General features: G+C 38.0%; 1 protein-coding gene across 17 annotated transcripts in view; it reads left to right on the top strand.

Moving 5' to 3' along the window:
• DMD (dystrophin) overlaps positions 1-27,155 on the top strand; it is a 2,248,405-nt gene that overhangs the window by 1,098,905 nt on the left and 1,122,345 nt on the right. For all 17 annotated transcript variants that reach the window (XM_070067426.1, XM_051827673.2, XM_051827679.2 and 14 more), the window contains one exon: positions 24,090-24,237. In XM_070067426.1, coding sequence (XP_069923527.1) covers positions 24,090-24,237 — 148 coding nt within the window. The remainder of the gene's footprint in view (positions 1-24,089; positions 24,238-27,155) is intronic.

Genomic DNA, 27,155 nt, shown 5'->3' with positions numbered 1-27,155 from the left:
CCTAGCATGGCAGAGGGTGTGAGGGGTCTCTTTTGGGCCTGTGTTATAAGGGCAGCAATCCTGTTATGAGGGCTAGCCTAACTACCACTCAAAGTTCCCATCTCTTAATACTGTTACTTTCAAGGTGAGAATTTCTACCTATGAATGTGGAAGGGACACAAACATTCAGACCCCAGCAGCATATAATTTATAATATGTGATATTCCACCAATGAAAATAATCAGATTCATGACTGATAACCCTGTATTGAAGCCTACCAGCTGGCAAGTACCATGCATGCTTAGAGAGCTTCCAAAAAAAAATTTAAATGGCCTAATTTTAAGAGAAAATCAAGGATTTTAAAATATTTGAAAAAATCTTCTAACACAAATGACTGAAACCAACATAGAAACAAACAAGGGTATGTGTTGGGAAAAACACCTTAAAATGAAAAAAAGAACAAGAAACTGAAGAAAGACAAGATGTGGGTCTAAATAAAACTTATTTAAAATAACTGTGATTACTATCCAAAAATTAGACTAGTTACTCTATAAGAAGGAATAAGAGACTAAAGGGGTTAAGGCTGTGGTACAGCAGGTTAAGCCACTGCCTGCAGCACCAGCATCCCATATGGGTACTGACTGGAGTCCCAGATGCTCCTATTCTAACCCAGCTCTCTGCTAATGGCCAGGGAAAACAGCAGAAGATGGCCTAAATGTTTGGGCCCCTTCCAGCCACACAGGACACCAAGATGGGGTTCTACACTCCTGGCTTCCACCTGGTCCAACCCCAATTGTTGTGATCATATGGGGAGTGAACCAGCAGATGAAAGATCTGTCATCCCCTATGTCTCTGTGACTCTTCTTTTCAAATAAATAAACCCTTTAAAAAAAAACTCCATTAGATCATAAATATTTTTGGTTTTAAGTTAATAAGATAATAAATATATTTCCTCAGTTTTGGGGGTAATTAGTTACTCAACAATATATAAATCATAGGCCCTGAAAACTATAAATTAAGTATAAGGAGAAAATAAGATTATTGTCAGATAGTCTGCAAATTGACTTATCTTAAATTCATTTTTCAGAAATCTACAAAGAAAGCACTCTACTAAGTTAGGGAAGAAGCCAGTAAACAGGGAGACGATATATTGGTCATGAATGGCTATGTCACACTGCTGTAACAAATACTCCTAAAATGTCAGTGGCTAGAAACACAGAAGTTCCTTTCTCATCCTTGCTCATATCCAACATGAGTTAGTCAAGGGTTCTGATCATTAGAGTCAAATGGGGATCAGGTCAAAATTTTAGGGTTCACCATATAAAGAAAAAATGCAAGGAATATCTCACCCTGAATTAAGTAGTTCCACCTAGAAATTATACATATAGTTTTCATTGTCCAAAGTAAGTCACAAGGTCATGCTTAACTTTAAGGGAACAAGGATTTAAAATGCCAACGTATCCAAGAGAGGTGGAAGAATTGGCAATATAGCTAAACTCTAGTACTATCTACAAACCATGCAGCCCCCAAACAAGGAATCAAGCATAAGAGGGAGATGAGGGCCGGCGCCGTGGCTCAATAGGCTAATCCTCCACCTTGCGGCGCCGGCACACCGGGTTCTAGTCCCGGTTGGGGCGCCGGATTCTGTCCCGGTTGCCCCTCTTCCAGGCCAGCTCTCTGCTATGGCCAGGGGGTGCAGTGGAGGATGGCCCAAGTGCTTGGGCCCTGCACCCCATGGGAGACCAGGAAAAGCACCTGGATCCTGGATCCTGCCATCGGATCAGCACAGTGCGCCGGCTGCAGCGGCGGCCATTGGAGGGTGAACCAACGGCAAAGGAAGACCTTTCTCCCTCTGTCTCTCTCTCTCACTGTCCACTCTGCCTGTCAAAAATTAAAAAAAAAAAAAAAAAAGAGGGAGATGAAAACTAGTATTATAATGATTGTGAAAAAGATCTTGTAACAAAAACTAGCTTTCTACAGAAAAACCAGTACAGATTATGGTAGAAAATAGCACTCTAGGATATTTGTTACAAAAAATAATAAAAATCAGTGATGTGTTAGAATGTGTTAAAAGGTGATTTTCCATTGTGTCAGATAATAATATATGAAATTTATAACAAAAGTAGCATTTTTGAAATCTAACACATGAAAATAAATTACAAATGACACATTGATTGATTGTCTAAAACACGAAAAGCAAAGCACTAGAGTATGTATGAAAACAGAAGGGAATTTCAGAAAGTACATGGAAATAGGATCAAAAGATAAACTTATTTTAGTACAAAATTCTTGAAATCAATGCATATTAGGGGTCTTTGAAGCATTTTTAAAAATGCTTGTTATGAAAAAGCTATACATGAATTTAAAAATTTTGCACCAAAATTAATTTATCCTTTATTTTCCCTTTTCTCCAAACTTTTTGAAGTTCCCATATAAGAGGTTGTTTTTGATGATCTAAAGAAAAGGAGGGGTTCTTAAACAGAAACACACAAAAGAACCATAAAAAATTGATATATTTGACTATTTTAATTAAAAACTTCTCTACAATACAAATACATTTTAAATAAAAAAACAGTTAGAGGATGTGATTGAAATGGTATAAAGAAGGAATTCACATCAGAATTTATGAAAAAGTCTTACCTATTAATAGTAAAAATAACCTTATAGAAAAACTTCAAAGGTTAAAAAATAACAGTTAATTCAAAAAAAAATCTGAATGTCAACTACACATATGAATAAATACTGAATCAAAGTAATTATTGGTAAAATACAGAATAGGACAGCATTTAATATCATCAGACTGGCAAAAGTAAAAATGAAGACTAGTGTGTGGGAGACTTGGAAGAAGCTCCTGGCTCCTGGCTTCAGATTGGTACAGCGCCGGCCATTGAGGTCAACTGGGGAGTAAACCAGCGAGTGGAGGACCTCCCTCTCTCTGTCGCTCTCTCTGCCTCTCCTTCTCTCTCTATGTAACTCTGGCTTTCATATAAATAAATATTTAAAAAGAAAATGAAGACTGAGAAAAGTCACAAACTCTCATTCTTGTGGAACTTTGATAGCTGTGGAATAAGTGGGAACCATGGAAAATTGGAGGTTACATATTATGTGAAATTTTGTAGAAAATAGAGTCTGAGAAATTTTTCCAGGTAGTATATAAGGAACATTCTATATGGTCTCCCTTCAAGAATTTTGTCATTTCTTGTATTGTGTATATCTCCATCCTTTAAAAAAAAAAAAGATTTATTTATTTGAAAGCAGAGTTACAGAGAGGAGCAACCGAAAGAGAGAGAATCTCCCATCCACTGGTTCACTCCCCAAAGAACCTCAATGACCAGGGCTGGGCCAGATGGAAGCCAGGAACCAGGAGCTTCTTCCAAGTCTCCCATGTAGAGGCCTAAGTACTTGGGCCATCTTCCACTTCTTTCCCAGGCCATAGCAGAGAGCTGGCTCAGAAGTGGAGCAACCTGGACTCAAACCCAGACTCAGCCCATATGGGATGCCAGTGCTTGCAGGCTGTGGCTCAGCTTGCTGTGCCACAGCTCCAGCCCCTGCTGGGGACTCCTCATATAATATATATTTTAGGAATAATGAACTCAAAATCATGTAACACAAAAACCTTCGATCACAGGGTATTCCTAAGTCTTCATAATATTGAACCGATCTTACCTACCTATCACTGGGTGATTCCCTCAATGCCAGTGTGGTCCCCACTCCGGTAGCCTTGGCATCACTTGGGAACTTGGTAGAAATGCACATTCTCAGGCCTGCCAAACTAGAAGGTCTGAAGAGGGGGCCCCAGCAATCAGAATTGTCGCTCCCTTGCCCGCAAAGGAACGACACTGCTCCCAGCTGATCGGTCTTCAGTAGACTTTTATTTAAACAGGATAGAAAAAGAAACCCTTGAGCAAGGGGAGCTCCGAAAGAAAGGGGAAGCTCCCGTTACTATTTCACGAATGGCTTATATAGTATATCATTGCAGAAGCATGTAATGCAAGCTTAGTCCATGCTACAGTCCATGCGGCAGCGCTCCAATCGGGTGCTTGATCACGCACAGTCCATGCACTCCTTGTCCAACCATAAAGGTGATCACATGCCTTCATCCAATCAAGCTCCTGGTCACGTAGCAGGCGACTCGGGTGCTAACAACAAGCTTCCACCTGGTGTTTTCTCAGCCTTGGTCAGTGGGAAAAGAAGTACGGGAAGCCCCAAGGCCATAGTTGTTTTGACTCTAGCCTGGGATTATGAAATGGTCCCAATATCACAGCTCAACAGAAACCATAAACATCCACAAAGCAGTAACTAATGCCAATGATCAGCAAGCCAAGCCTTAGCATGTGGGCCCATGGCCAGCCATGGGTCCCCACAAGAATTTTAACAAGCCCCCCCGCATAACTGATAATACAGTTGAGGACCAGTAGTCTGAGCCTTCACACGTGCCCTTCCTCCTTTCTTTGCCTGTTAGCTTTCCAGACCCTAATAGTCTGTGAACTTTTCCCTAGCAGCTTCCTCCCCTCACTCTCACAACCCTTTAGGACAGAGTTTAATTCATTCTTCTATATGCTCACATTCCCTTTTGTCTTTGTTTGGATTCCCCCAAAAGCAGACCATTGGAATATACTCCAATCCAAGTAGGTTATTTTGGAGGTGCAGGCAACACCTTATGGAAGTGGAGAAGTGAGACAGCAGAAGGAAGCCAATGAAACATAGGTTTTCAACCCATTTAACCCTTTGGGCTTCGGAAACAGTCTCAGTGAGGAAACTGGAGGACAGTGAAAAAGTTATCCCACTTGAGCGTGCCGGGAAACCGTGGCATTTATGCATCAGCTTTCATCAATCATTGTTGAGAGATGCTCCCGGGGTGTTCATTCCTGAGCAGTTTGGGCTGTCTGTAGAGTTAAGCAAAACAGACCTCTGCAGCCAGAGGGAGTCTTCGAACAACAAAATCATAATGATAGCATTTGGAAGATGAGCTGGTGTACTTTGAAATGGAAACACAAAGGGAAATGCACGGGAAAAATGTAGCCTCTGTAGCAACTTCAGGAATACCCTCACAATAATATTTAATGTGCACACTATAGGTTTCTCAGTGGCAGCGTAGTGTTTTTTCACCTTCATACTCTCGCTGAATTTAATGTTTGTCCTGGGACTAAGTACTTAATATTGTTTATTAAATTAAGGATTAAATGATAAAATGTGAAAATATTACATTTCATACAACTATATGAAAAATTTCTAGTGAGTTTTGAATGTTGATATTTTTATTTTTTAGGGATTCTGCTTTCCATATTCATAATTATCCTTATTTTTAAAAATTTTGTTTCTTATTCCTCTTTCTGCACAAACTATATTTACTTGTCTGTAAGCACAGCATGTACTGATGTTAATCAAACTTTAAATGAAACACCTAAAATGATAGGAAAGAATCTGTTCTAATTAAATAATAAAGTAACCCATACCGTACAGGTTTAGACACATGCCTTCAGGTGTAGCAAAGAAAAATTTAATCAATATGGTAGTACTGTGCCAGGAACATCTCCCTCGTGTACATGTGTTTTAATAAGAAGGAATGTAAAATAGCAGAAGGGGGATTGGTTTTTATGATGATTTTTATTCATAAGGTAATAAGTCAGATATGATGAAAATGCAGCTTAGAGTTGGTAAAGTTGGGTGAGGTTTTAGTTCAGTGGATTTGAAGCGAGATTTTCTTTCCTCTATGGTATCATGCTGGATCTGGCCTACTCTACAGCTGCCTCTAGCCTGGGGAGTGAGGGTGGAGGAATTATCTGTATACTCACTAGAGCAGCAGATTCTATGTAAAATGAGCATTCCAGCCATACTCCTAATAAGGGACCTCTGATGTATTTAATCATTTTAAAAAATTGTTGAATATATGTAAACTGAAATCTGCCTTGAAATTTATTTTCACTTTGCTAATCTTAAAATACTTTAAACCTTTCACCTCTGATTTAGGGGTGCAACTCCCAGCAAAATACGTCCCATCTACTGAAAAAGGTTCTTATTTTCCTTACTGCTTATGACCTCTGATAGCCTAGACCTTTATCCTTGCTATTTCTAATCATATACTACTCTGGTGTGATATCAGCACCAATTCTCTGTTAATGCCACTCGGTGCTTCTAAATTCATTGTTTTTCAATAATACTATATTTACATGTTCCAAGATCAGTTTAGAATAACTAAATTAGAATTTAGCCCTTTGGAAAATTATTTTTAATTTAAATTGACAATTTCAGCAGTCACTATTTTTTTATTCTGCAAACTTTGAGATTAATTCTAACAACCTAGAGCTTAGTAAACATTAAGAAAAATAATAGCTTAATATGTTCATTAATACCATAGATGAAAGTTGTTATGTGTGTAGGCTCTTGTTAATTATAACCACCTTGAAGAGAAAAGCAGTCTGGTAGAAGGCAATGGTCCCAGTGAAATTGTGTAAGAGAGAAAATATAATTGCCCATTTCAAATAAAACTAAAAAGTGATTGTTTTCATTCTATTTTTTTATTTGTTATACTACTGTACTCTCATGCCAAATATGGTCTAAGATACACAGTGATCTTTTGTTTTAAAGATTTATTTATTTATTTATTTATTTGAAATACAGTGTTACAGAGAAAGAGAGAGAGAGAGGGAGAGAGAGAGGGAGAGGGAGAAAGAGAGGTGGGTCTTCCATCCACTGGTTCACTCCCCAATTGGCCACAGTGGCCCAAGCTGCGCCAATCTGAAGCCAGGAGCCAGGAGCTTCTTCCGGGTCTCCCATGTGAGTGCAGGGGCCCAAGGCCTTGGGCCATCTTCTACTGTTCCCAGGCCATAGCAGAGAGCTGGATTGGAAGTGGAGCAGCCAGGACTTGAGTCGGCATCCATATGGGATGCCGGCACTGCAGGTGGGGTGACTTTACCCACTATGCCACAGCACCAGCACCCACAGTGATCTTAATCTTTAGTTTTACTCGTGGCCAAGAGACATGGATCTCTGTGTGAAATAAAGACACAATCACAAGCTTATCTCATGTGGTGTATTTCGATTTGCTGTAGTAGTCTATGGATGAAGTAAACAGTTTGGAAACCTAAGAAGCAAAATGTCAGACCTTTTCATATTTTTATTCCCACTCTGAATATTTACAATTTATGTTTTAGTAATACTTTTGAGATGATGACAACACCAACATGTCTTAACTGCCTTTATAATAAAATGGCTTTTCATTTTCATTGAGCAGAAAAACTTCAGTTACATTTCTTGTAGCTGGGTCATGTGTACTGCCCTTCCTTTATTATGCAAAAAAGGGGAAAGACAAGATTCCAGTTTCTTTAATATTTTAGTTTTAGAAAATTATGACGGTAAAGTTAGTTTACACGTAGTACAATGCTTGAACCTTAAAAGATAGGAATAGATCTACCTGAAAATATCATACAGCATTCATGCATGAATGAAAAAACGTACAGCAGTTCAACATATTTCCTCATTCATAGTTATGTATTGAAAAGAAAATGGATACATGTGTGCATATGCTTGGTAGTTTTAATATTTTATAAAATGGCAGATATATATATACATAGTTCCAGAAATTATGATTATTGTTATTAGCCTCATCGATTGAACACTCACTGTGTGCTTAACAAATGTTTTTCCTAATGCTTGTAAGAACTCTGTAAAATAAGCATTATCCCTATTTCATAAATAAGAATTCTGAAATGAATCAAATGTCTGCTGAGGGGCAGGCACTTAATATAGCAGTTAAACCACTGCTTCGACAACTGCATCTCATATTGGAATGGTTGTGTTTCAGTTCCGCTTCTGCTTTCTATTCCAACTTTGTGCTAATGCACACCCTGGGAGGCAGCAGGTGATAGCTTAAGTATTTGAGTCCCTACCTGTTGCAGGCATTTGGAGAGTGAATCACTAAATGGGAGATCACTGTCTGCCTAGATGTCTGGCTGTCACTCTGCTTTTCAAATACAGATAAATTAGGCTTTAAATTAAAAACCATTTTCTGAGTGTACAAAGCACATTTAAGCAATAGAGTTTTAAACTCATGTTTGCCTGTCTTCAAATTTTATATGGGGGGAAGCCATTGTAATCCATAAGCTGTACTTTGGAAATTTATATTCATTAAATAAAAGTTAAAAAAATTTTATATGCTGCACAATCTCATTGTTTTCCTGCCTCCTTTTCATCAAAAAGCTTATCTTCATTTTGAAAGAAGACAGTTTGGAAATTATAATCTACATATCATGTTCTCTTCTTTAAAAACTGTTTTTATGTATTTATTTTTGAGAGAGAATGATATCAAGAGTGAGAGAGCGAGAGCAAGAGAGAGAGAGAGAGAAAGAGAGAGAATATCGAACTTCTATCCGCTGGTTCAATTCCCGAATGACCACAACAGCCAGGGCTGGGCCACCCAGAAGCCAAAAGGAAGAAATTCAAGCAATATCTCCGATGCAGGTGGCAAGAACCCAAGTGCTTGAGGCATTAGCACTTTTTCACAGAATCTGTTTTGGCAAAAAGCTAGAGTCAGGAGCTAGAACCAGGCATCAATCCTGGTACTATGATGTGGGATGCAGGTGTATTAATTGATAGGCTAAATGCATACTTTGATATATTCCTATTAAAAGGTACACTATTTTAGAATGTGTATCAATTGTATTATCAAAATTATTTTGTATTGAATTTGAATCTATAAAAATTAAGGTAAATAATATGTGTTGGGAACCATTATATAAGGTAACAATAGAGATTTAAGATGATTTTTACCATTAGGAAGCATTTACTGGAGTTTGAGGGTGATGAGAGCAATATAAGACATAAATTTGTCAAAGCAGAATAGGTATAGTATTAGGTTAATGGGAACAAAGTTGTGGTTATGCAAGATAAACAAATTCTGGAAAGGTACTAAATAACATAGTACATACAACTAACAATATTGTACACTTGAAATTTCTAAGAGGACAGATCTTATATGTTTTTCCCAACAACAATAGCAGCAGCAAGAATTAAAACAATGAGTAGAAACTTTGGGAGGTGATGGATATTTTAAGGCCTAGATCATGGTGGGATTTTGTGGATTTATATTTATCCCCAAATCCATCCATATCCCTGTCTGTCTCTCTCTCTCTCTCTCTCTCTCTCTCTCTGTATATATATATATATATATATACACACACAGACACATATACACACACACTCATATACAGATTTCCATATGTCCATTATGCTTCAATACAGTTGTTTAAGAAAGAATAAAGAAAAAATAACCCTTAAAAAAGTTTGAGGGTAATTCAAAAAGACTATGGATTATTTATAATTGTAAGTATCAGAAAGATTCTCATGGAAGAAAGTATACCTGCAGAGAAAATCCAGGAAAACACTATTTTAATATAGGAAATAGATTGCACAAAACAACAAACTAAAAGATGAGAAACCCTCTAGTCTGCTCATAAAAAAATTAAAAATTCCATTTGGATTTGAAAATGTGTAATACTCATCATGCATTATAAAAAGTAGCTAAGAAGATGGAATATTAAAGAAAATATTTCTTACAAAGGTGGTTATGTGTCGCTCCCCCATTCGCGGAGGAACGACACCAGACCCTGCGCTGTTCCTTTTGCCCGACTCTTTCCCGGGTTAGCTGCCGGTCCCTCACTCACGGAGGAATGACCCCTCCACCTCTGTGGAGGGGCGGCACCCCCCCACTGCTTTCCCTGCTTCCACAGAGGAGCGGCACACCGCCGGCTGGCTCTCTCGGGGGCTGCTCAGATGTTCCTCAGGTGTTCCTTCAGATGTTCCTGGTGCATGTTGTCTCTCTCCTCCTTTATAGTCCTCTTCCACCAATCCATGCTCTGCTACCCACACGCCAAGTACGCTGCTCTCCTCCAATCAGGAGCAGGATCAGACCCTGCAGGTTTTTGGTCGAACTGGAGGCAGCTGCGTAGAAGTTGTTTGGTCTCTCTCTCAGCACCATATTGTGGGAGAGTAGATGCATAGAATAAGTCTTAATTCCAGTAACAGTCTAGTCTCAGTTGCTCCCCACAGTTATGTCATTTATGAATCCTTTCCTTTGAAATATAACTTTAAAATGATCAGAAATATAAAAGTAAAACCAAGCAGTAACTATTTACTGTATGTCCAGGAGGACATTATATACAGAATTAGGATTTACTATCTTCTGTACACAGAATTGGGAGTTTTTGTCTTCCATGAGATGATATAGCATCTAGTAATTCAAATGACATTAAAAAATGAAAATGAAACAAAAATAGACACTATCCCTATTAAAATATGGTATTGCCTTGTGTAGATTAGAAATGTACAAATTAACCTCCCAAAGTCTCAGTTTTCTCGTCTGCCAAATGAACATAATAGCTGCTATGTTGAAGGGTCGTTGAAAATATTAAATACTGTACTGATTCTCGTGTCCTCAATAAGTTGCTTAGCATATGTATATAACTACTGCTACTGATGTTTTTAGGTAAATGTTCATATATCTGCTTCTGTTATTAGTCAGCTTCTCATTAATTTAACTAAAATACCTGAAAGAGCAACTTAAGAAGAGAGATGATTTATTCTGCTTACAGTTTGAGGGTTCACAGTTGAAGATCACATGGTCCCATTGATCTTAAACCTGATGGATTCTAGTAGTGGTTGAACAGACATGGAGGAATGATAACATAATGAACCAGAAAGCATGTATATACATGAAGCACAATCTTCATCTGCCCTCTTTGTGGTCTTTCCTTATACATCATCATGATCTGATCATGAGATACTGCCCTAACAACTTAATGAATTCTAACCAATTCCAAAAGGCCCCGTTTTCACGTATTATCATTGGATCAAGCTTCCACCTTAATCCATCAACCATTAATGCATTTAAACATTAACATATGACTTTCCAGGTTCAAGATTTGCATACATTTGGAGAGCCAGTATATTTTGTGTATGAATTAAGAAAAAGGCATTATTATTTTGAATGGCCACTCTACCAAGCACATTACAGATAAGATTTCTAAGCCAGAGTGTTAAACAATGTAACATCTTCATTTTGACTGTGTACCAGAAGATATGCGAATTAAGACTAAATTAAATGCTCAGTTTTATAGAGGAGACCCAGAAATAGGTGAAGTACTCAGAATGTATGTTAGCTTAAACTTTTTAAGAAAATTAAATAATATAATTTTGACTTCTGGTTTTGTTTCTATAATTGATTTGTCAAAGAGGTCCTAATGTTAAGTGTAACATTACGACTCACTAATGACAATCTATTTTTGCTACTTAGAGTACTTTTACAAGGTGTTAATTATGCCAGATTAAGATACTGAAATTGCAATCTTCAGGTTAATAATAGCATAATTTTGCATTTTTTCAGAAGCTGTATAAGAATTATATATTCTGAGTATTTTTCCAACATGACAAATTTTCCAAATATTGCACCCTTTCCACTGTCATTGGTCTGCTGGAATTTGGCAAAGATGATAAAATAGAATGGCCAAAGAAATTTATGAAATACCACTACTATCACATACTTTTGCTTTCCTTTTTATAATTACTAATTAAGTAATAACATGTCAAGGGTAGATGAAAATATGGATCCGTGCCTAAATATATTGATACTTACAAATTTGTCTCAGGGATATTTATAGTGTGTCTCCCTAAGCAAAATAATATGATTAATGATGTTGTCCTAAATGCCTAGCACCCACTTAGGTCACATTCCTGACAGATATAATCACATATATACATTGTGTGTGTGTACTTTCAGTTCAGAAAGTCCTAATTTGTCTAAGGTAATTGCACCTAATTGATGAGATTTTTGTCTTACCCTACTCCCCCACAGATGTGTCTACATGTAAGTAAAAGGGACTACCACAATATGCATTTTAGAACCAAGCCTCAGATGGATGCCCAATGAGAGATGAGCAAAGTTAAAAAAAAACTAGAAATTTAAAGAATTTTAAGAATTCTTTTTATATTATTAATCAGAATATAAAGTATTTTCTATCATTATGAATAATGTTATAAGCATATGAAACTTTATCATAAAATTCTAATTAGATTTCTGCCTTTTTTCCATTTAAAAATTTTTAAGAAAACATATTTTGTAATTTACATTATAATGAATGGCTTAATGCTCCACTAAATAAATAGTTCAGGGTCTGTATTGTGGTACACTGGGTTAGGCCACAGCCTGCAATGCTGGCATCCCTTATGAACTCCAGTTCCAGCCCCAGCTGTTCTGTTTCCGATATAGCTCCCCACTGGTATGCCTGGGAAGGTGCAAGGTGGCCCATGTGCTTGGGTTCTTGCCACTCATGTGGGAGACCCAAATGGAGTTTCTGGCTCCTGGCCCAGCCCTGGCCATTGCAGCCATTTGGAAAGTGAACCAGCAAATGGAATCTATTTCTCTTTCCCTCCCCCACCCTCTCTGTTAACTCTGCCTTTCTGTGGGGAGCAACTTGGACTAGATTAAGTTACTGGAATTAAGACTTATTCTACGCATCTGTTCTCCCACAATATGGCGCTGGGAGAGGAGTAAACGGCTTCTATGCAGCTGTCTCTCGCCAACTTGAGTGATGAGCTGCAGGAGCTGATCCTGCTCCTGATTGGAGGAGAGCAGCGTGCTCGGCGTGTGGGTAGCAGAGTTGGGATTGGTGGAAGAGGACTATAAAGGAGGAGAGAGACAACATGCACCAGGAACATCTATCTGAAGGAACACCTGAGCAGCCCCCGAGAGAGCCGGCCGGTGCTGTGCCGCTCCCCCGCGGAAGTGGGGAAAGTGGCAGGGGGAACCGCCCTTCCACAGAGGTGGAAGGGACGGTAGCCAACCCGGGAAGAACCAGCAGCAAACCCGGGGAGGGCCGAGCAGACGAAAGAACAGCTCAGGGTCCTGTGTCGTTCCTCCACGAAGAGGGGGAGTGACACCTTTCGAATGAAACAAATCTTTAAAGAAATTGAGTTCAACAAATAAGAAGTAAAAAGACTATGTTTCAGTTGGAATATAGGCAAGAGCTATAAACAATAATCAAATGGAAAATTTCTATTTCATTCATATACAATAAAGTTCAAAATAGTCACAAATCATTTAAACTATAGTCATATATTATTTTTTTATGTTTTTTTTATTTATTTGACAGGTAGAGTTATAGACAGTGAGAGAGAGAGAGAGAAAGAGAGAGACAGAGACAGACAGAAGCCAGGAACCAGGTGCTTCTTCCTGGTCTCCCATGCGAGTGCAGGGCCCAAGCACTTGGGCCATCCTCCACTGCCTTCCCGGGTCACAGCAGAGAGGTGGGCTTGAAGAGGAGCGACTGGGACTGGAACCCTGTGCTCATATGGGAAGCTGGCACCACAGGCAGAGGATTAACCAAATGAGCCATGGTGCCAGCCCCACAAGTTATTTTTTTTAAGATTGATTTATTTATTTGAAAGGCAGAGTTACAGAGGGAGGGAGGGAGAGAGAGAGAGAAAGAGAGAGAGAGAGAGAGAGAAAGAGAGAAAGAGAAAGAAAGATCTTCCATCTGTTGCTTCATTCTCCAAATGGCTGCAGTGGCTGAATCTGGGCCAATCAGAAACCAGGAGCCAGGAGCCTCCTTAGGTCTCCCACTTGAGCCATCTTCCACGGCTTCTTCAGGAGCATGAGCAGGGAGCTGGATCGGAAGCTGAGCAGCCAGGACTCAAACTAGCACCCACATGGGGATGCCGGTGCCTCTGTCAACTACATCATAGCATTGGCCCCGTGGTATCTCATTCTCTCTCTTTTTAAAATATTTATTTATTTATTTGAGAGGTAGAGTACAAAGAGAGGCAGAAGCAGAGAGAGATCTTCCATCCACTGGTCCACTCCCCAGATGGCCACAATAGCAGGAGCTGGGCCAAACCGAAGTCAGGAGCCAGGAGCCTCCTCCGAGTCCCCCACACAGAAGCAGGGGCTCAAGCACCTGAGCCATCCTTTTCTGCCTTCCCAGGCCACCAGTGGGGATCTGGATCAGAATAGGAGCAGCTGGCACTTGAACTGGTGCCCATATGGGAGGCCGGCACCACACGTGGAGGCTCAACCTACCACATCTCAATGCCGGCCCCTATATAACTCTCTTAACAATTTGACAAAGATTTAAAACATTTGTCAAAGTTTTATTTATTTATTTATTTATTTGAGAGAGTAGGAGAGGAATGGAGGGGAGGGAGGGTCTTCATTACCCAAGTACCTACAATACCTAGCACTGGGGTGGGGCTAAGACAGAGAGTTGACAGGCATCCCATAGAAAATTAAGACATCACTTCTGCCTTGGAGAGTTTCTATTAGCCAGAAGCTGGAGTCAGGATCACAGCCATAATTGTATCAAGGTGCTATACGGTGCTATCCAGGTACTATGATGTGGCAAACAGGCTTCCTAACTGCTAGACTAAACAATCACCCTATCATTAAGTGTTCTTACAGCAACACTATTGAGGTCTTTGGTATAAGGTGAATTTTATCCATATTGGGTTAGTCCATAACACTTACTTTTAAAGATTCATAGTTCTTAAGCAACTGTGAATTCCCATACTTAAATTAGACTTCTGAAAATTTGTTACAAGTGTATTATTATTTTTAGGATGGCATTGAACTTCATTTTCTATTTTTATTAGAGCAGCAATTCTCTGAGACTATGCTGACCAATTTGAAAAATTAGTTCTTATATGGACAGAAGAAATGTAAAAAGTAATTCTAAATTCTGTATCAATGTTATAAAATTTGCATATCACTAGAGATTGTTATAAATATCAATAATACCAAAATATTACTGTTATTTATAACTTAGAACATATTGTCAACCTCCTCAAAATCCTGTGAAAGATAGACAATATTATTCATTTTTAAGATTTATTTTGCTTATTTGAAAGGCAAAGTTATAGAGAGGCAAAGAGAGAGGGAGAGAGAGAGAGAGAGAGAGATAACTTCCATTTGCTGGTGACCTCCCCAAATGGCCACAATGGCAGGAGTTGGGCCGATCCATAGCCATGATCCAGAAGCTTCTTCTGAATCTCTCATGTGGGTGCAGGGGCCCAAGGACTTGGGCCATCTTCTACTGCTTTCCCAGGCCACAGCAGAGAGCTGGATTGGAAGTGGAGCAGCCAGGACTCGAACCAATGCCCATGTGCGATGCCAGCACTGCAGGTGGTGGCTTTACCTGCTACTCCACAGCACCGGCCCCAACAATATTATTCTTACTTTATCAGTGAGACAACTGAGACTCAAAGAAGTAAAATGATGTGCCTCAACATTCATGGCTCCTAAACAGAAGACATAGGGAATTTGGGAAAATTACTCATGGACTCTCTCTCTCTCTCTCATTCATTCATTCCTTTATGAAATATATTAAATGTTTATCATGTGCCAGAAGCAGTGGTAGTTACTGGTAATTCAAAAGTACAGAAAGCATATTCCTTTCTGTAAGCATTACATACTCTGTTGGGAAAAACAACTCTGTAAATACATTATTAGGACATCAAGTTGCATGTTTACAGAGGCTTTCTCAAAGTAAGGGAAGCTTGTTTTAGGGAGTAAGTAATTCCAGGGAGACTAGCTTCACAGATTGAAATGACATTTTAGAGAAAATTGCACTCTAGTATACCATGAAAGGCTCATAGTAAAAGCAGGATTTGGGCTGTTATGGAAGTTGCGAGATACTTGATGTTTTGAGCCCAGCAGCATACATGATAGGCTGTGTAAATGTATTGAGGCTGAAAAACACGAAGGGATGGCTGTGTAGAAATTAGTTGGAGAGTGGTGAGAAACTGACAATAGGGAGAGATGAGTTGGAATATGCTGAAGCATAGGTGTCAGGGATTTTTAAGAAAGACCAGCACAGTGGGGCTAGAGGAAAGAAGCCAAATTAAAGTGTCAATTCTTGTTTAGAACTGATGGGACAGAGACAAGTATAGTAAGAAAGTGAGGACTATAGGAAGATCAAGGTTTCTGAGATATCATTAAATTTAAAAATAAAGACTTAGAAAATAAATAATTTTCAATATCTCATATTTGAGATTGACATATAATATTCTGGGGGTGATGGCCTAAAAGGTATCTGCATATGAGCTCAGGTTAGGATCAGAACCTGGAGCTATATCATAGTCATCCTTTAGATGAAGGATCAATAAACTGCTATCCATGGTCCCCATCTGGCATAGTATGCATTTTTGAAACTGAAGTTTTATTGAAACCTAGCCATGCCCATTTGTTTTTATTGTACATGGCTGTGTTTGCAGTATAATACCAGAGTTGAATAGTTACAACAGACACTACATGGCTCAAGAAGCCTAAAATATTTATTCTTGAGACCTTTATAGGTAAAGACTGCCCACCCCTGTTATAGATGCTAGTTGAACCTTGGATAGTAAATGAAATTCTATGGAAAAATATCCAGACAGGGGGATCTAAGAGGTTCATCTATATTACTGAGCTTCCCTTTCAAATGCAAATACTCCTTTCTTGTTTAAGTATGAAGAAAGAATCCCCTGTGATTGGGAGGAGGTCACATTAAGTGTTGATCTGGTAATACAACTCAAATAAAGTCAATCTTTTATGTTTTTTCTTATGGCAGTTAAATGCAAAGTTAGGAGAAACAAGGGAAACAAAATACATAGAATTTCAACAGTGAAGAAGGAAATGAAAGCATGGGAAAGTGTTCCTAAACTCAGGTATTATAACAACTGCAAGAAGCTTCAAGTCAGAGTACCATTCCAAAGTTGTTTGAAGCCCGAGAACCAAGCTCACAACCTAGAGAGGATTAGAGATCAATAAAATAAATAGGGTGTTATAAAATGAAATGTCAATCCAGAGCTGTAAAAATACCAGCATTGGAAATATTGAAAACAGTAAAACTGAATGAGAAAACCATAATTTTATACCAATGTTTGTTTATTTCTTTGCCTTGCTCTATAAACATTTTAAATTTATACTCTTTTTATTAACAGTGAGACCAGAAGTAGCAGAGTGGAGGGTCAAAAGTGGTGCAGAAATTTTCACTGTACACACTTTTTTTTTCCCACTGTATACTCATTATTTTGTGTGCACGCCTTCCCCCAAACAATTAAAATGGAATCTCCTGCTTAACAAATATATACATGTCATAATTCAAATGATACAGAAAAATAAAGTCCTGGAGGATTATAGACCTAACTGGGGAAAGGCAAAATATTAAAGCTTTTATAATAAAATAGAAAAGAATATATTAATTAATGCTGGATAAAGATTGCTTAAACAAAGAACGAAGCATTCATCATAAGTAAAAATAATAAACTGGACTAATTGTGTATTACTGATTTCTGTAAATCAAAAGGTAGCACTGATAGGGTAAAAATGAAAGCTACACAGAAGATATTTGGAATATGCACATCGTGGATGAAGTGTGTGCATCCATAATTTTTTTGATTATTGAAGTAAAGCTTAATGAAAAGAAATAAACCTGATAGACCAGGCAGGTGTCTCAGAAAAGAATGGAGAACCTACACTGTATTCAGACTGGAGTTTCCATGGTTTGGGGTATGGGCCCTCTCCCTCCTCTGTCTTGGATGTCTTCCTAGGTGAAGGATTCTCTGGGTGTAGAATTCCTAAAATTTCAAAATATCTGCTTAAAATTAGGAAATAGTCATTTCTTATATGAATCATCCACATGACATGCTTCTGATTTTCTCTTGGGAATCTAATTTGCATTTAAAAGCCTGGGTCAGGAGCAGGCATTTGATATAGGAGTTAAGGTGTCACGTGGGACACATGCGTCCTATATTTGAGTGCCTGGATTTGAATCCTAGCTCCACTCCTCATCCAGCTTCCTACTAATGCACACCCTGAAAGGCAGCAGGTGGTGGCTCTAGTACTTGGGTCCTGCCACCCACATAGGAGACCCAGATGGAGTTCTGGGTTCCCAGATTCAACCTGGCCTAGCCCCAGATGTTGTGGGAATTTGGAGGAGTGAGCCTATGGATGGGAGCTGTGTCTCTATCTTTTTGCATCTGTATCTCCACCTTTTAAGTAAACATAAGTTAATTTAGATACTTTTTAAGATTTATTTATTTATCTGAAAGAGTTACAGAGAGATGGAGAGACAGAGAAAGAGAGATCTTCCATCTGCTGATTCATTCCCCCGATAACCACAACTGCCAGGGCTGGGCAAGGCTGAAGCCAGGAGGTTTTTCCAGGTCTTCCATGTGGGTAGCAGGAGCCTGTCGCTCCCCGTCTTCGTGGAGGAACGACACAGGACCCTGCGTTGTTCTTTTGTCTGCTCGGCCCTCCCCGGGTTTGCTGCTGGTTCTTCCCGGGTTGGCTACCGTCCCTTCCACCTCCGTGGAAGGGCGGTTCCCCCTGCCACTTTCCCCACTTCCGCGGGGGAGCGGCACACCGCCGGCCGGCTCTCTCAGGGGCTGCACAGGTGTTCCTTCAGATAGATGTTCCCAGTGCATGTTGTCTCTCTCCTCCTTTATAGTCCTCTTCCACCAATCCCAACTCTGCTACCCACACGCCGAGTACGCTGCTCTCCTCCAATCAGGAGCAGGTCCTACAGTTTATTGGTTGAACTGGAGGCAGCTGTGTAGAAGCTGTTTTTACTCCTCTCCCAGCGCCATATTGTGGGAGAGCAGATGCATAGAATAAGTCTTAATTCCAGTAACTTAGCTTAGTCCAAGTTGCTCCCCACAGGAGCCCAAGCACTTGGGTCATCTTCCATTGCCTTTCCTAGGCCACCAGCAGGGAGCCAGATTGGAAATGGAGCAGCCAGAAAACAAACCAGAACCCATGTGGGATGATGGCATTGCAGGCTGCAGCTTTACCCACAATCCCACAACTCTGGCCCCAAAATAATTTTTTAAAAGAAACCTAAGTTAAATAAAGGCAGACTAACAGCAACTACAACTACTGTTATTCTTCAGGTTTAGTGAACACTTCTAGACATTTTTCTAAGAAATTTATGTATATTCATCGATTTAATCTTCACAATTAAACTTAGGAGGTAGGTACTACTTCTATAATTACTTTTTAGAAATATCACTTCTTTGCCCAACACTGTACAATAAATGTTGGTGCCAAGACTCCAACCTAGGCACTCTGACCACTATTGTACTTTGCCTACAGAGACACAGCAATGGATTCTGCTGTAAGCCTATGGCAGTGAGACTATCACATAGCTGAGGTGGAGTCTAATTAGAAATGTGTGAGTCTGGGCTTGATGTGTAAGGTGAGCATGAGCTGTCTAGGTTAGCCTAAAAATCTAGGAACTGTGGTTTAGGATTGAAAAATAAGAGAGGATGTAGGAAGGGTCAGTGGAAATGGAGTAATGGGAGAGTTCTTCAGATTGAGTCAGTCCTGTAGATAAATCCTCAAACTAAAGTGTATTTAAGTTTTACTAAATACTTTTATTACTTGGAAGGTGGGATGGGGAAGGAAGCTTCGAGACACTATGATTTGGGGTAGATAACTAATTCACCATTTATTTACCAGCACCTATGGTTTGAACCATAAGAATTTAGGCAAATCCTCTCCACTCACATAACCAAAGATGAATTGTACAGGAGGAAATAATCAGTAGTCCAATGCTGAATTTGTGGACCTAAGTATAAAACCACAATGGATATGTCAGAAGGCTACTAGTGTGTTTTTTATTTAAATTTATTTCATGGAATTGAGCACCACCTTAATAGCCTGAAAGTGTTAAACTATGTCCCAAAGTACCTAAATTACTCTCTAAGTGTAATTTATGCTTGAGAATAATCTGACTAACTTGATTTAGAACATCAGGAAATAAGTTATGCTGCACATAAATGAAGTAGCAGTGTAATTTTAAATACTGCTTGCATAGTGAATGAGAATTTTAATATTTGCAAAATTTTAGAATCAGTTGATTTATTATCCGTATGTTTATGCTGACAATTTTTTGTCCTTTATTTAGATTAGTCTACATTTTCTCTTACTGCCAGGAACAAAAAGCAGCATTTTTTCCTAGGAGTTACATAGAAGGCAAAAAGTATTTTTACGTTTTATATATTTTTAATGCTTCTATGTGTTTCTAGTTCTTCTGCCTTTTTCTTCACTCATGGAAAGCCCAATTAATAGAGTGAGAGGAATTTAGAGAGCACAGTGACTGATTAGGGATTAAATTTATAAATGTAATATTGTAAAACCAGCCATATATATATATATATATATTTCCATAAAATTCATTTGGAATCTTCCTTGGTGGGAAAGACTTTAAGTTTATAAGTAGTCATAATAAAAAATGTAATTTTACATAGTAAATTCAAGAATATATTTAGACTCTGCTGTTAACAACGCATATTAAACACTGAAAAATATATTTTAAAATTTTATGTGATGCTTGAAATGGAGTTTTAAGTGTTATTACTTACATTAAATATCATCATGTATAAAACACATGCTTTTATTTAGTTTTTTGTTTGAATAAAGTTACTCATTTTAATAGTAAGTGTGATAATAAAATCAACTTTACAGTTTTCAAAGTTTAAGTTGTTGCAGGTTATTTTGAATACTTTCTATATTTATGTGGTGATGCTGTAGGTCATTTATATCAAATCTTTAAGGATGCCAAGATTTGGGTTGCAGGAGTTGGGTAGAAGAGAGGTAAAAGCAAAGGAGGACACTGGGTGTGCAACACTGTGAAAATCCCTAAGTCCTGAAGCAGTAGCAGGGCATGGGGGCACTGCAGACAGTTCTGCGTGGCATTGTCCATCCCGCTCCACGTTTGGATGCCTAGAATGCAGGTCCTCTGCCCATTCCCTTTCTCTTCCCACTTCTAGCTCTGTTTTGTAGGGCAAAGGATACTATGAGCCAGTGTGTGGACCCTTAAATGTCAGGGAGGCATGGGGACAGGGCTGGGGGCTTGTGGAGTCTGGTGTAGGTTGGCAAATTGCTGGAGTGGTGAGTGGAAGGGAATGAGTCTGTGTAAGAAGGATGAGGATGTTCTGGGATGTGCAGCAGCCTGCATTGAAGATTGGAATGTGAAAAAAGATCACATATGGATTTCAGAAATTTTTGCATCAAAATAAAGTATCCTTTAATTCCATTTTTGAACAAGCTCTTTGAAGTCTGCACATAGAGCACACTTTTTAAGAAATAATCACCTCCTAGTAGCTGAAAGTGTTGGCAGAGGATACTCCAGATGACTGGGTAGAAAAGTAGCAGAGCAGGAGGAGGGTTGATGCCTGCTACAAAGGTCGAGTGGTACAATGCAACTGACTGCTAACTCCTGTGCTCTGGTTAGCGGCTGCCTGTTTCCCACACTGCTGAAACAAGTGGCAGGAGAGTTGAAGGTAGCAGTCCCTAGTACCCAGGACTGCAGTTTTAAATTATTTTTCAAACATTTTTATGGACTCTCAAAGTATGAAATTCACATTGTATAAAAATCTAGTAGAGAACAGAGAAAAACAACACATAATGAAAATTAAAATCAACTTTAGTTTCACCAAGATGGAGTAGTGCTAATATATTTCTTAGCTTTTCATGTTTCTCCTTCATCAGCAGCTCTTTGCCTTCTATGATACAAGGTCCTGTAAGACATGTAATGTGCACTTCTTCACAGTGAATAAAGTCTGGGGCCGGCACTGTGGCACAGCAGGTGCAGTAGGGGCACCAGTTCACGTCCTGGCTGCTCCACTTTGGATGCAGCTCTCTGAAAATGGCCTGGGAAAAGCAGCGGAAGATGGCCTAAATGCTTGAGCCCCTGTCACCTGTGTGGGAGTCTCAGATGAAGCTCGTGGCTCCTGGCTTCAGTCTAGCCCAACACTGGTTGTTGCAGCCATCTGGGGAGTGTACCACTGGATAAAAGATATTCTCATCCATTCTCTCTCTCCTCCACCCCACGACTCTTTCAAATAAATAAATAAATTCTTAAAAAATAAAGTGAATAAAACTTTAAGATGTATTCTTAGTGCATTCAATATGTATGATATACGACCAAAAATATGTTCCCCAGTTCTTTATGTTGCTGAAAAAGTTGTTTGACTCTCGGGTATCAGTAACTATCAAAGACAGCTTTCTTATCTTTAAATTAGCTATAGTTGCAGGAAACTTCTTTTGGCTACCATTGGCTACATTTTTATGTTACCAAAATACTCTCTGTTTTGGCTATTTTTTAAGGTTAGATAATGTAAGTATTCAGTAAATTCAGTGGCTGCATATAATGTAGGTGTAGATACATAATGAAGTCATAGATAGATAGTAAAGGTAAATAAGGAAAAGTAGTCTACAACTATCATTTTGAATTGTTTAATATGTGAGAAGGGCCTTCATTGTGTAAAAAGGAAATCACCTCTAAGAGGCATTCAAGGCAGTGGAAGGGCGCTATTGAAACGAGAGATAAATACTTTCAGTCCCCTCTCTGATATCTAATACTCTTTTTTTTCCTTTTGGAAAGCTACTTGGCTTCTCAGTACTATTTGTGAAAGATAGACACAATGATTGATATGCCACAAAGGGTGTAGTAGGTATCAGGGTAATGTATATGATGGTGCTATAATAGCACAGAGCCCAGTGCCTGGCTTATAGTAACTGGTCACTAACTGTGAATTCCATTCTCTTCCCAGGAACCAGTAGGTAGATGTAGCATTATTTAATCTCTAAAGTCATTTAAAATTCCTAAATAGAGATAGAGCTTTGAGTATATGATATTATTTGAAATATAATCTATTGCATGGTAAGACTGGAAACCATTTTAAAACTTTTTATTTCAGAATAGTTTTAAATTTACAAACAAAACCTGTGGGGTTGCACAGAGTTCCTGTGTGCCCCAAGCCCAGCTCTCCCTATTATTAGCACCTATTATTAGTATATTTGTACAAGATGTAAACCACACCCAACTTCCAGTATTTTTTTAAATCCAAACTACCTGTAGAATATAGAGGACCCTGACAGACTCCTGATTCTACTCTGAGGCAGTTCCAGATCCAGGAATCTTAAGGATAGCTTTTGGTTTAGTGCTACTAGCTTGTTGTTTGAACAAACTGTGGGAGACCTGGTAGATCATAAACTCTATCAGACTTCAACTCTTACTTTATAGCAGTGTATCTTTTACCTGGACTGTACATTACAATCACTAGGTGCTTTTCAAAATACCAATGTCAGAGTTCATCTCCAAGGATATTGAATTAATTGGAGTGGAGCCCCAAGATTAGTGTTTTCTTCTTGTTGTGTTTCTCCTGGTATCTTTTTTAAAGCATTTTTCTTTTTCTGTTTTTTTTTTTTTTAATTAATTTATTTATTTGAGAGTAAGAGTTACAGAGAGTAAGAGGTGTTCCATCCTCTGGTTCACACCCCAAATGGCCGCAATGATCAGAGCTGGGCTGGTCTGGAGCCAGGAGCTTCTTCTAGGTCTCCCACTTCAGTGCAGAGGCCCAAACACTTGGGCCATCTTCTACTGCTTTCCCAGGCTGCTAGCAGGAAGCTGGATCAGAAATGGAGCAGCTGGGACTTGAACTGGTGCCATATGAGATGCTGGTGCCACAGGCTTAACTTACTGTCCCACAGCACTGACCCCTTTCCTGCTGTCTTTTAACACCCCAGGGGATTCTTATGTGCAGCTGTCATGTGGTAAACGTGAAGTCCTGGCTCATATAATTTCTTCCTTAGTCTCTGCTATAACCAGAAAATGACTAAATATCTGCTTCTTAGTATTATTTTCATATGAGATATTAACACATTGGCTTATACTAAGTTCCTCCAGCATTCCAATTTAAAATGTCTTGGATACAATAAAACAGGGATGATGAAGCAAGATAAACATCACCTAATTTGAAATCTTTTTAAATTCTTGGGTTTAAGAAAAAATTAAATATGATCATAGTGAAGGAAATGAAAATACTCTAAAATAGTTGTCTTTATCTTTGTTTCAATCCAGCAATGTGTTCATTTTTAAAGGGAAAAAACCCAGCCTTTAATTTTAAATCATCCTTTTTATTCAGTATTATTATTTCTGTTAGTTGTAATGGAAATCTACAAGTTCAAGAAACTGTCAGAATAATATCTTTGTCAATGTGAATAAAAATATTTGTATCCACATAATTTGTTTTATAGAATCCACTTATTTTTCTTGATCCATATTTTTCACCTCTAGGCGATTTGACAGATCTGTTGAAAAATGGCGGCGTTTTCATTATGATATGAAGATATTTAATCAATGGCTAACAGAAGCTGAACAGTTTCTCAAAAAGACACAAATTCCTGAGAATTGGGAGCATGCTAAATACAAATGGTATCTTAAGGTAGGTTTTTATGGATTTCTGTTTCCAAACTGTCTTTATTTTCATCATAATGATCATGTTTGGAGCCTGTGCTATGAACTTTCTGTATAAGGAAGAGAGGGTTGGCACAGACGAAACTGTTTTGTTTGGTGAACTACAAAGAGCAATTGTACTCGTGATATTGGGAATCCTTTCACAGCAGGTTGTTCTGTGGGTTTGGGGCCATGTGTGTTTTTACCTTAAACAGTAATCAGTCCAGAAGGAGAACTTGTGATATACTTAGCAATAAGTAGTTGCTAGAAATATCAATCATGATAAAGTTACAGTTCTATTCCCTAAAGACACTTTGTGGTGATGTTGCAATATTTCTATATAGCCTATTGACAGAATGTCCTCCGAGATACTCTAGAGGCCAAAACAATGCAGAGTTAATTGGTGGTACTTATTGACTTTTTGTTGGTTTATGTTAATAGAGTTGCAACATAAGGGTTATAGCCAGTGTGTAATTGAAGTTCAACTTGTTATGTATTTTGAATATGTACATAAAGATAAATTGAATTGTGGAGAATATAATTTAGTTGATAAAATGTAGTTTAGGTATTAGAAATTCTGTGTGTGTTGCACCAAAGTTTAGGTGTTTTTGCAGCTTTTTTAGCTCAAGTTGTTCCTATTACAATTTTCAATCAAGTGGATTTGAATTGTGGCCAATTTTCATTGCCAGAAAATACTGATTAAGATAGATGAAAGCATTAAAGAAAGGTAGTTTATTTTCAAAATGCTATATTCATAACAGACATTTCAAAATCCTATATTCATAAAAGCAATATGCTATTAAATTTCATAATTCTCTATTCTCAAATATTTTTGCATAGCAAAAATATCTTTTGATATTAGGGAAATAAGCATATAAATATTTATATGACAAGCTAAGTAGCACAAAAAATGAACACTATTAAAATCATTTATAATATATGTATATTTAAATATATAAATATTTATATCTCTTTTATATAAACCAGCATTGGCATTTGGTGGTAGAGGAAATTCAAGAATTTCCAATCTGCTATCAGAAAAAAGACAATGCTTTTTAATAGCACTTAAGTGAATTTTGAGCCAATGTAGCATAACGAGGTCTCTGCCTGAAAGGCATAAAAATATTAGAATCAGATAAAGTGTTCCTGGGGAGATGTATAAGCATTTTGCCATTTATAAAGCTATCTGATGCAAAGTAGTTACCTAATTTAATCTATATTTTATTATAAAATCAACATATAATTTTGAATAAAAAAATCAAGCAACATAGCGATATATCTGTCTGTTCTACTATCGGCAGGCAGTTATTTTGGTATGAATTTGGGGACACACTTCAAGTTGAATTCCTTGGGAAGCCACGCTAAGGTGGAGATTAGCATGTGGAAAGATTGTAAGAGAGTACTTTGGAAATCAAGCAATTCATTAATGATGTGCCTTCGTATAGTTTACTGTGTATTTCTCATTCCTGAGTTATGTTAGACTTCTTGGATCTGTGAATTTTTTCTTTGCATCAAATATTAAAACATTTCTGCCATTATTTTTAAAATAATGAGCCTCCAATTACACATATAGTAGACTATTTGAAGGTGCCCCACTACATACTGATGTTCTGTTCATTTTCTTGTCGGTACGTTTTCTTTGTAAGTCTTTTTGTGTGATTTCTATTGTCAAATCAACTAATGTAATATTACTCAATTCCTCTTCTGTGTTAATAGCATCTAGTGTGTATATATATATATATATATATATATATATATAATCTAACAGTAGACATTGTTGTTTCCCTATCTTGGAAGAGTGACTGGGATTTTACATGCATCTGTGTTATCTCTTCAATACATTCAGTAACTCCACTACCATCTTGAAGATATGAATTCATTTAAAATGACTTTCTCTACTATTTTTATTATTTGTATCTATTCTGGGCCAATTTAAAATATTTTTTCATCATTATGGGTGTTGTTTTACTGTTCTTTGGAGAACCAGTAATTATTGATTGTAATACAGACATTGTAAAATTTAATTCATTGAGTTATTGATACTTTTGTATTCAGATTTTCTTTTGTTCTGGGACACAACTAATTTATTTAAGCACAACTTGACTTTTGGAGCATCTTTTTCAAACCTTTTTAGTTGGGACCACAGCAGCTGAGGCAAAACACTTCTGAAGTACCCTGTGAATGATGAGATTGTCTACTGTGACTAGTGGAAATAGGCATTATTCCCAGCATACATGGGCTCTAGAGATTGTTTCCTTTAATTCTTCATGCATAGTTCTCTTCCTCTTCTTGAGGAGTTTCCTTACATATATAAAATGATCGAGACTCAGCTGAAAACTGGAAGGGAGCCCTCTAAAGATCTCTGAATTCTTCTCTGTACAATTGATCTCTCTTCTACTCTACACTGTGATCTACAGCCACCTTGCCCTCCGTAAGCTCTCTGCTCCATATCCTCACTCAAAGAGATCTCCTGGGTTTGTGAGCCTTCCCTTTTTCTTTGTTTTTTGCCTAAAATTCTCCCTAGACATGAAGCTTTGGCAATTGTAGGGCTCCCCTCATTTGTTCCCAATCTCTCAGGGATTCTGTCCTTCAATGTCTGATGTTCAGTGTCTTGAAAATCATTGTTTCATATATTTTTGTCCATTTTTAAAGACTTTTTTAAAAGGCAGGATGTTAATTCTGGTCCCTTTACTCCAAATTGGCAAGCAACAGAAGTTCAGAAGAAATGATGTTGATGTCATTTGATATTTTAGTACATTGCTATTATACAATCTTGAGATTACATAATAATTGTAAATGTCTAAGACACGTCTGATGGTCCTCTTTTCTTGACAATGTGGTTTGGTTGAAATAAATGATCATTTTATCAAAATATTTTCCCTTAATTGGAGCATTTTTTTAAAAGAC

The sequence above is a fragment of the Oryctolagus cuniculus genome, chromosome X (genome assembly GCF_964237555.1).
Source record: "Oryctolagus cuniculus chromosome X, mOryCun1.1, whole genome shotgun sequence".
Taxonomy (NCBI): Eukaryota; Metazoa; Chordata; class Mammalia; order Lagomorpha; family Leporidae; genus Oryctolagus; species Oryctolagus cuniculus.
This window is presented reverse-complemented; position numbering and strand designations above follow the sequence as displayed.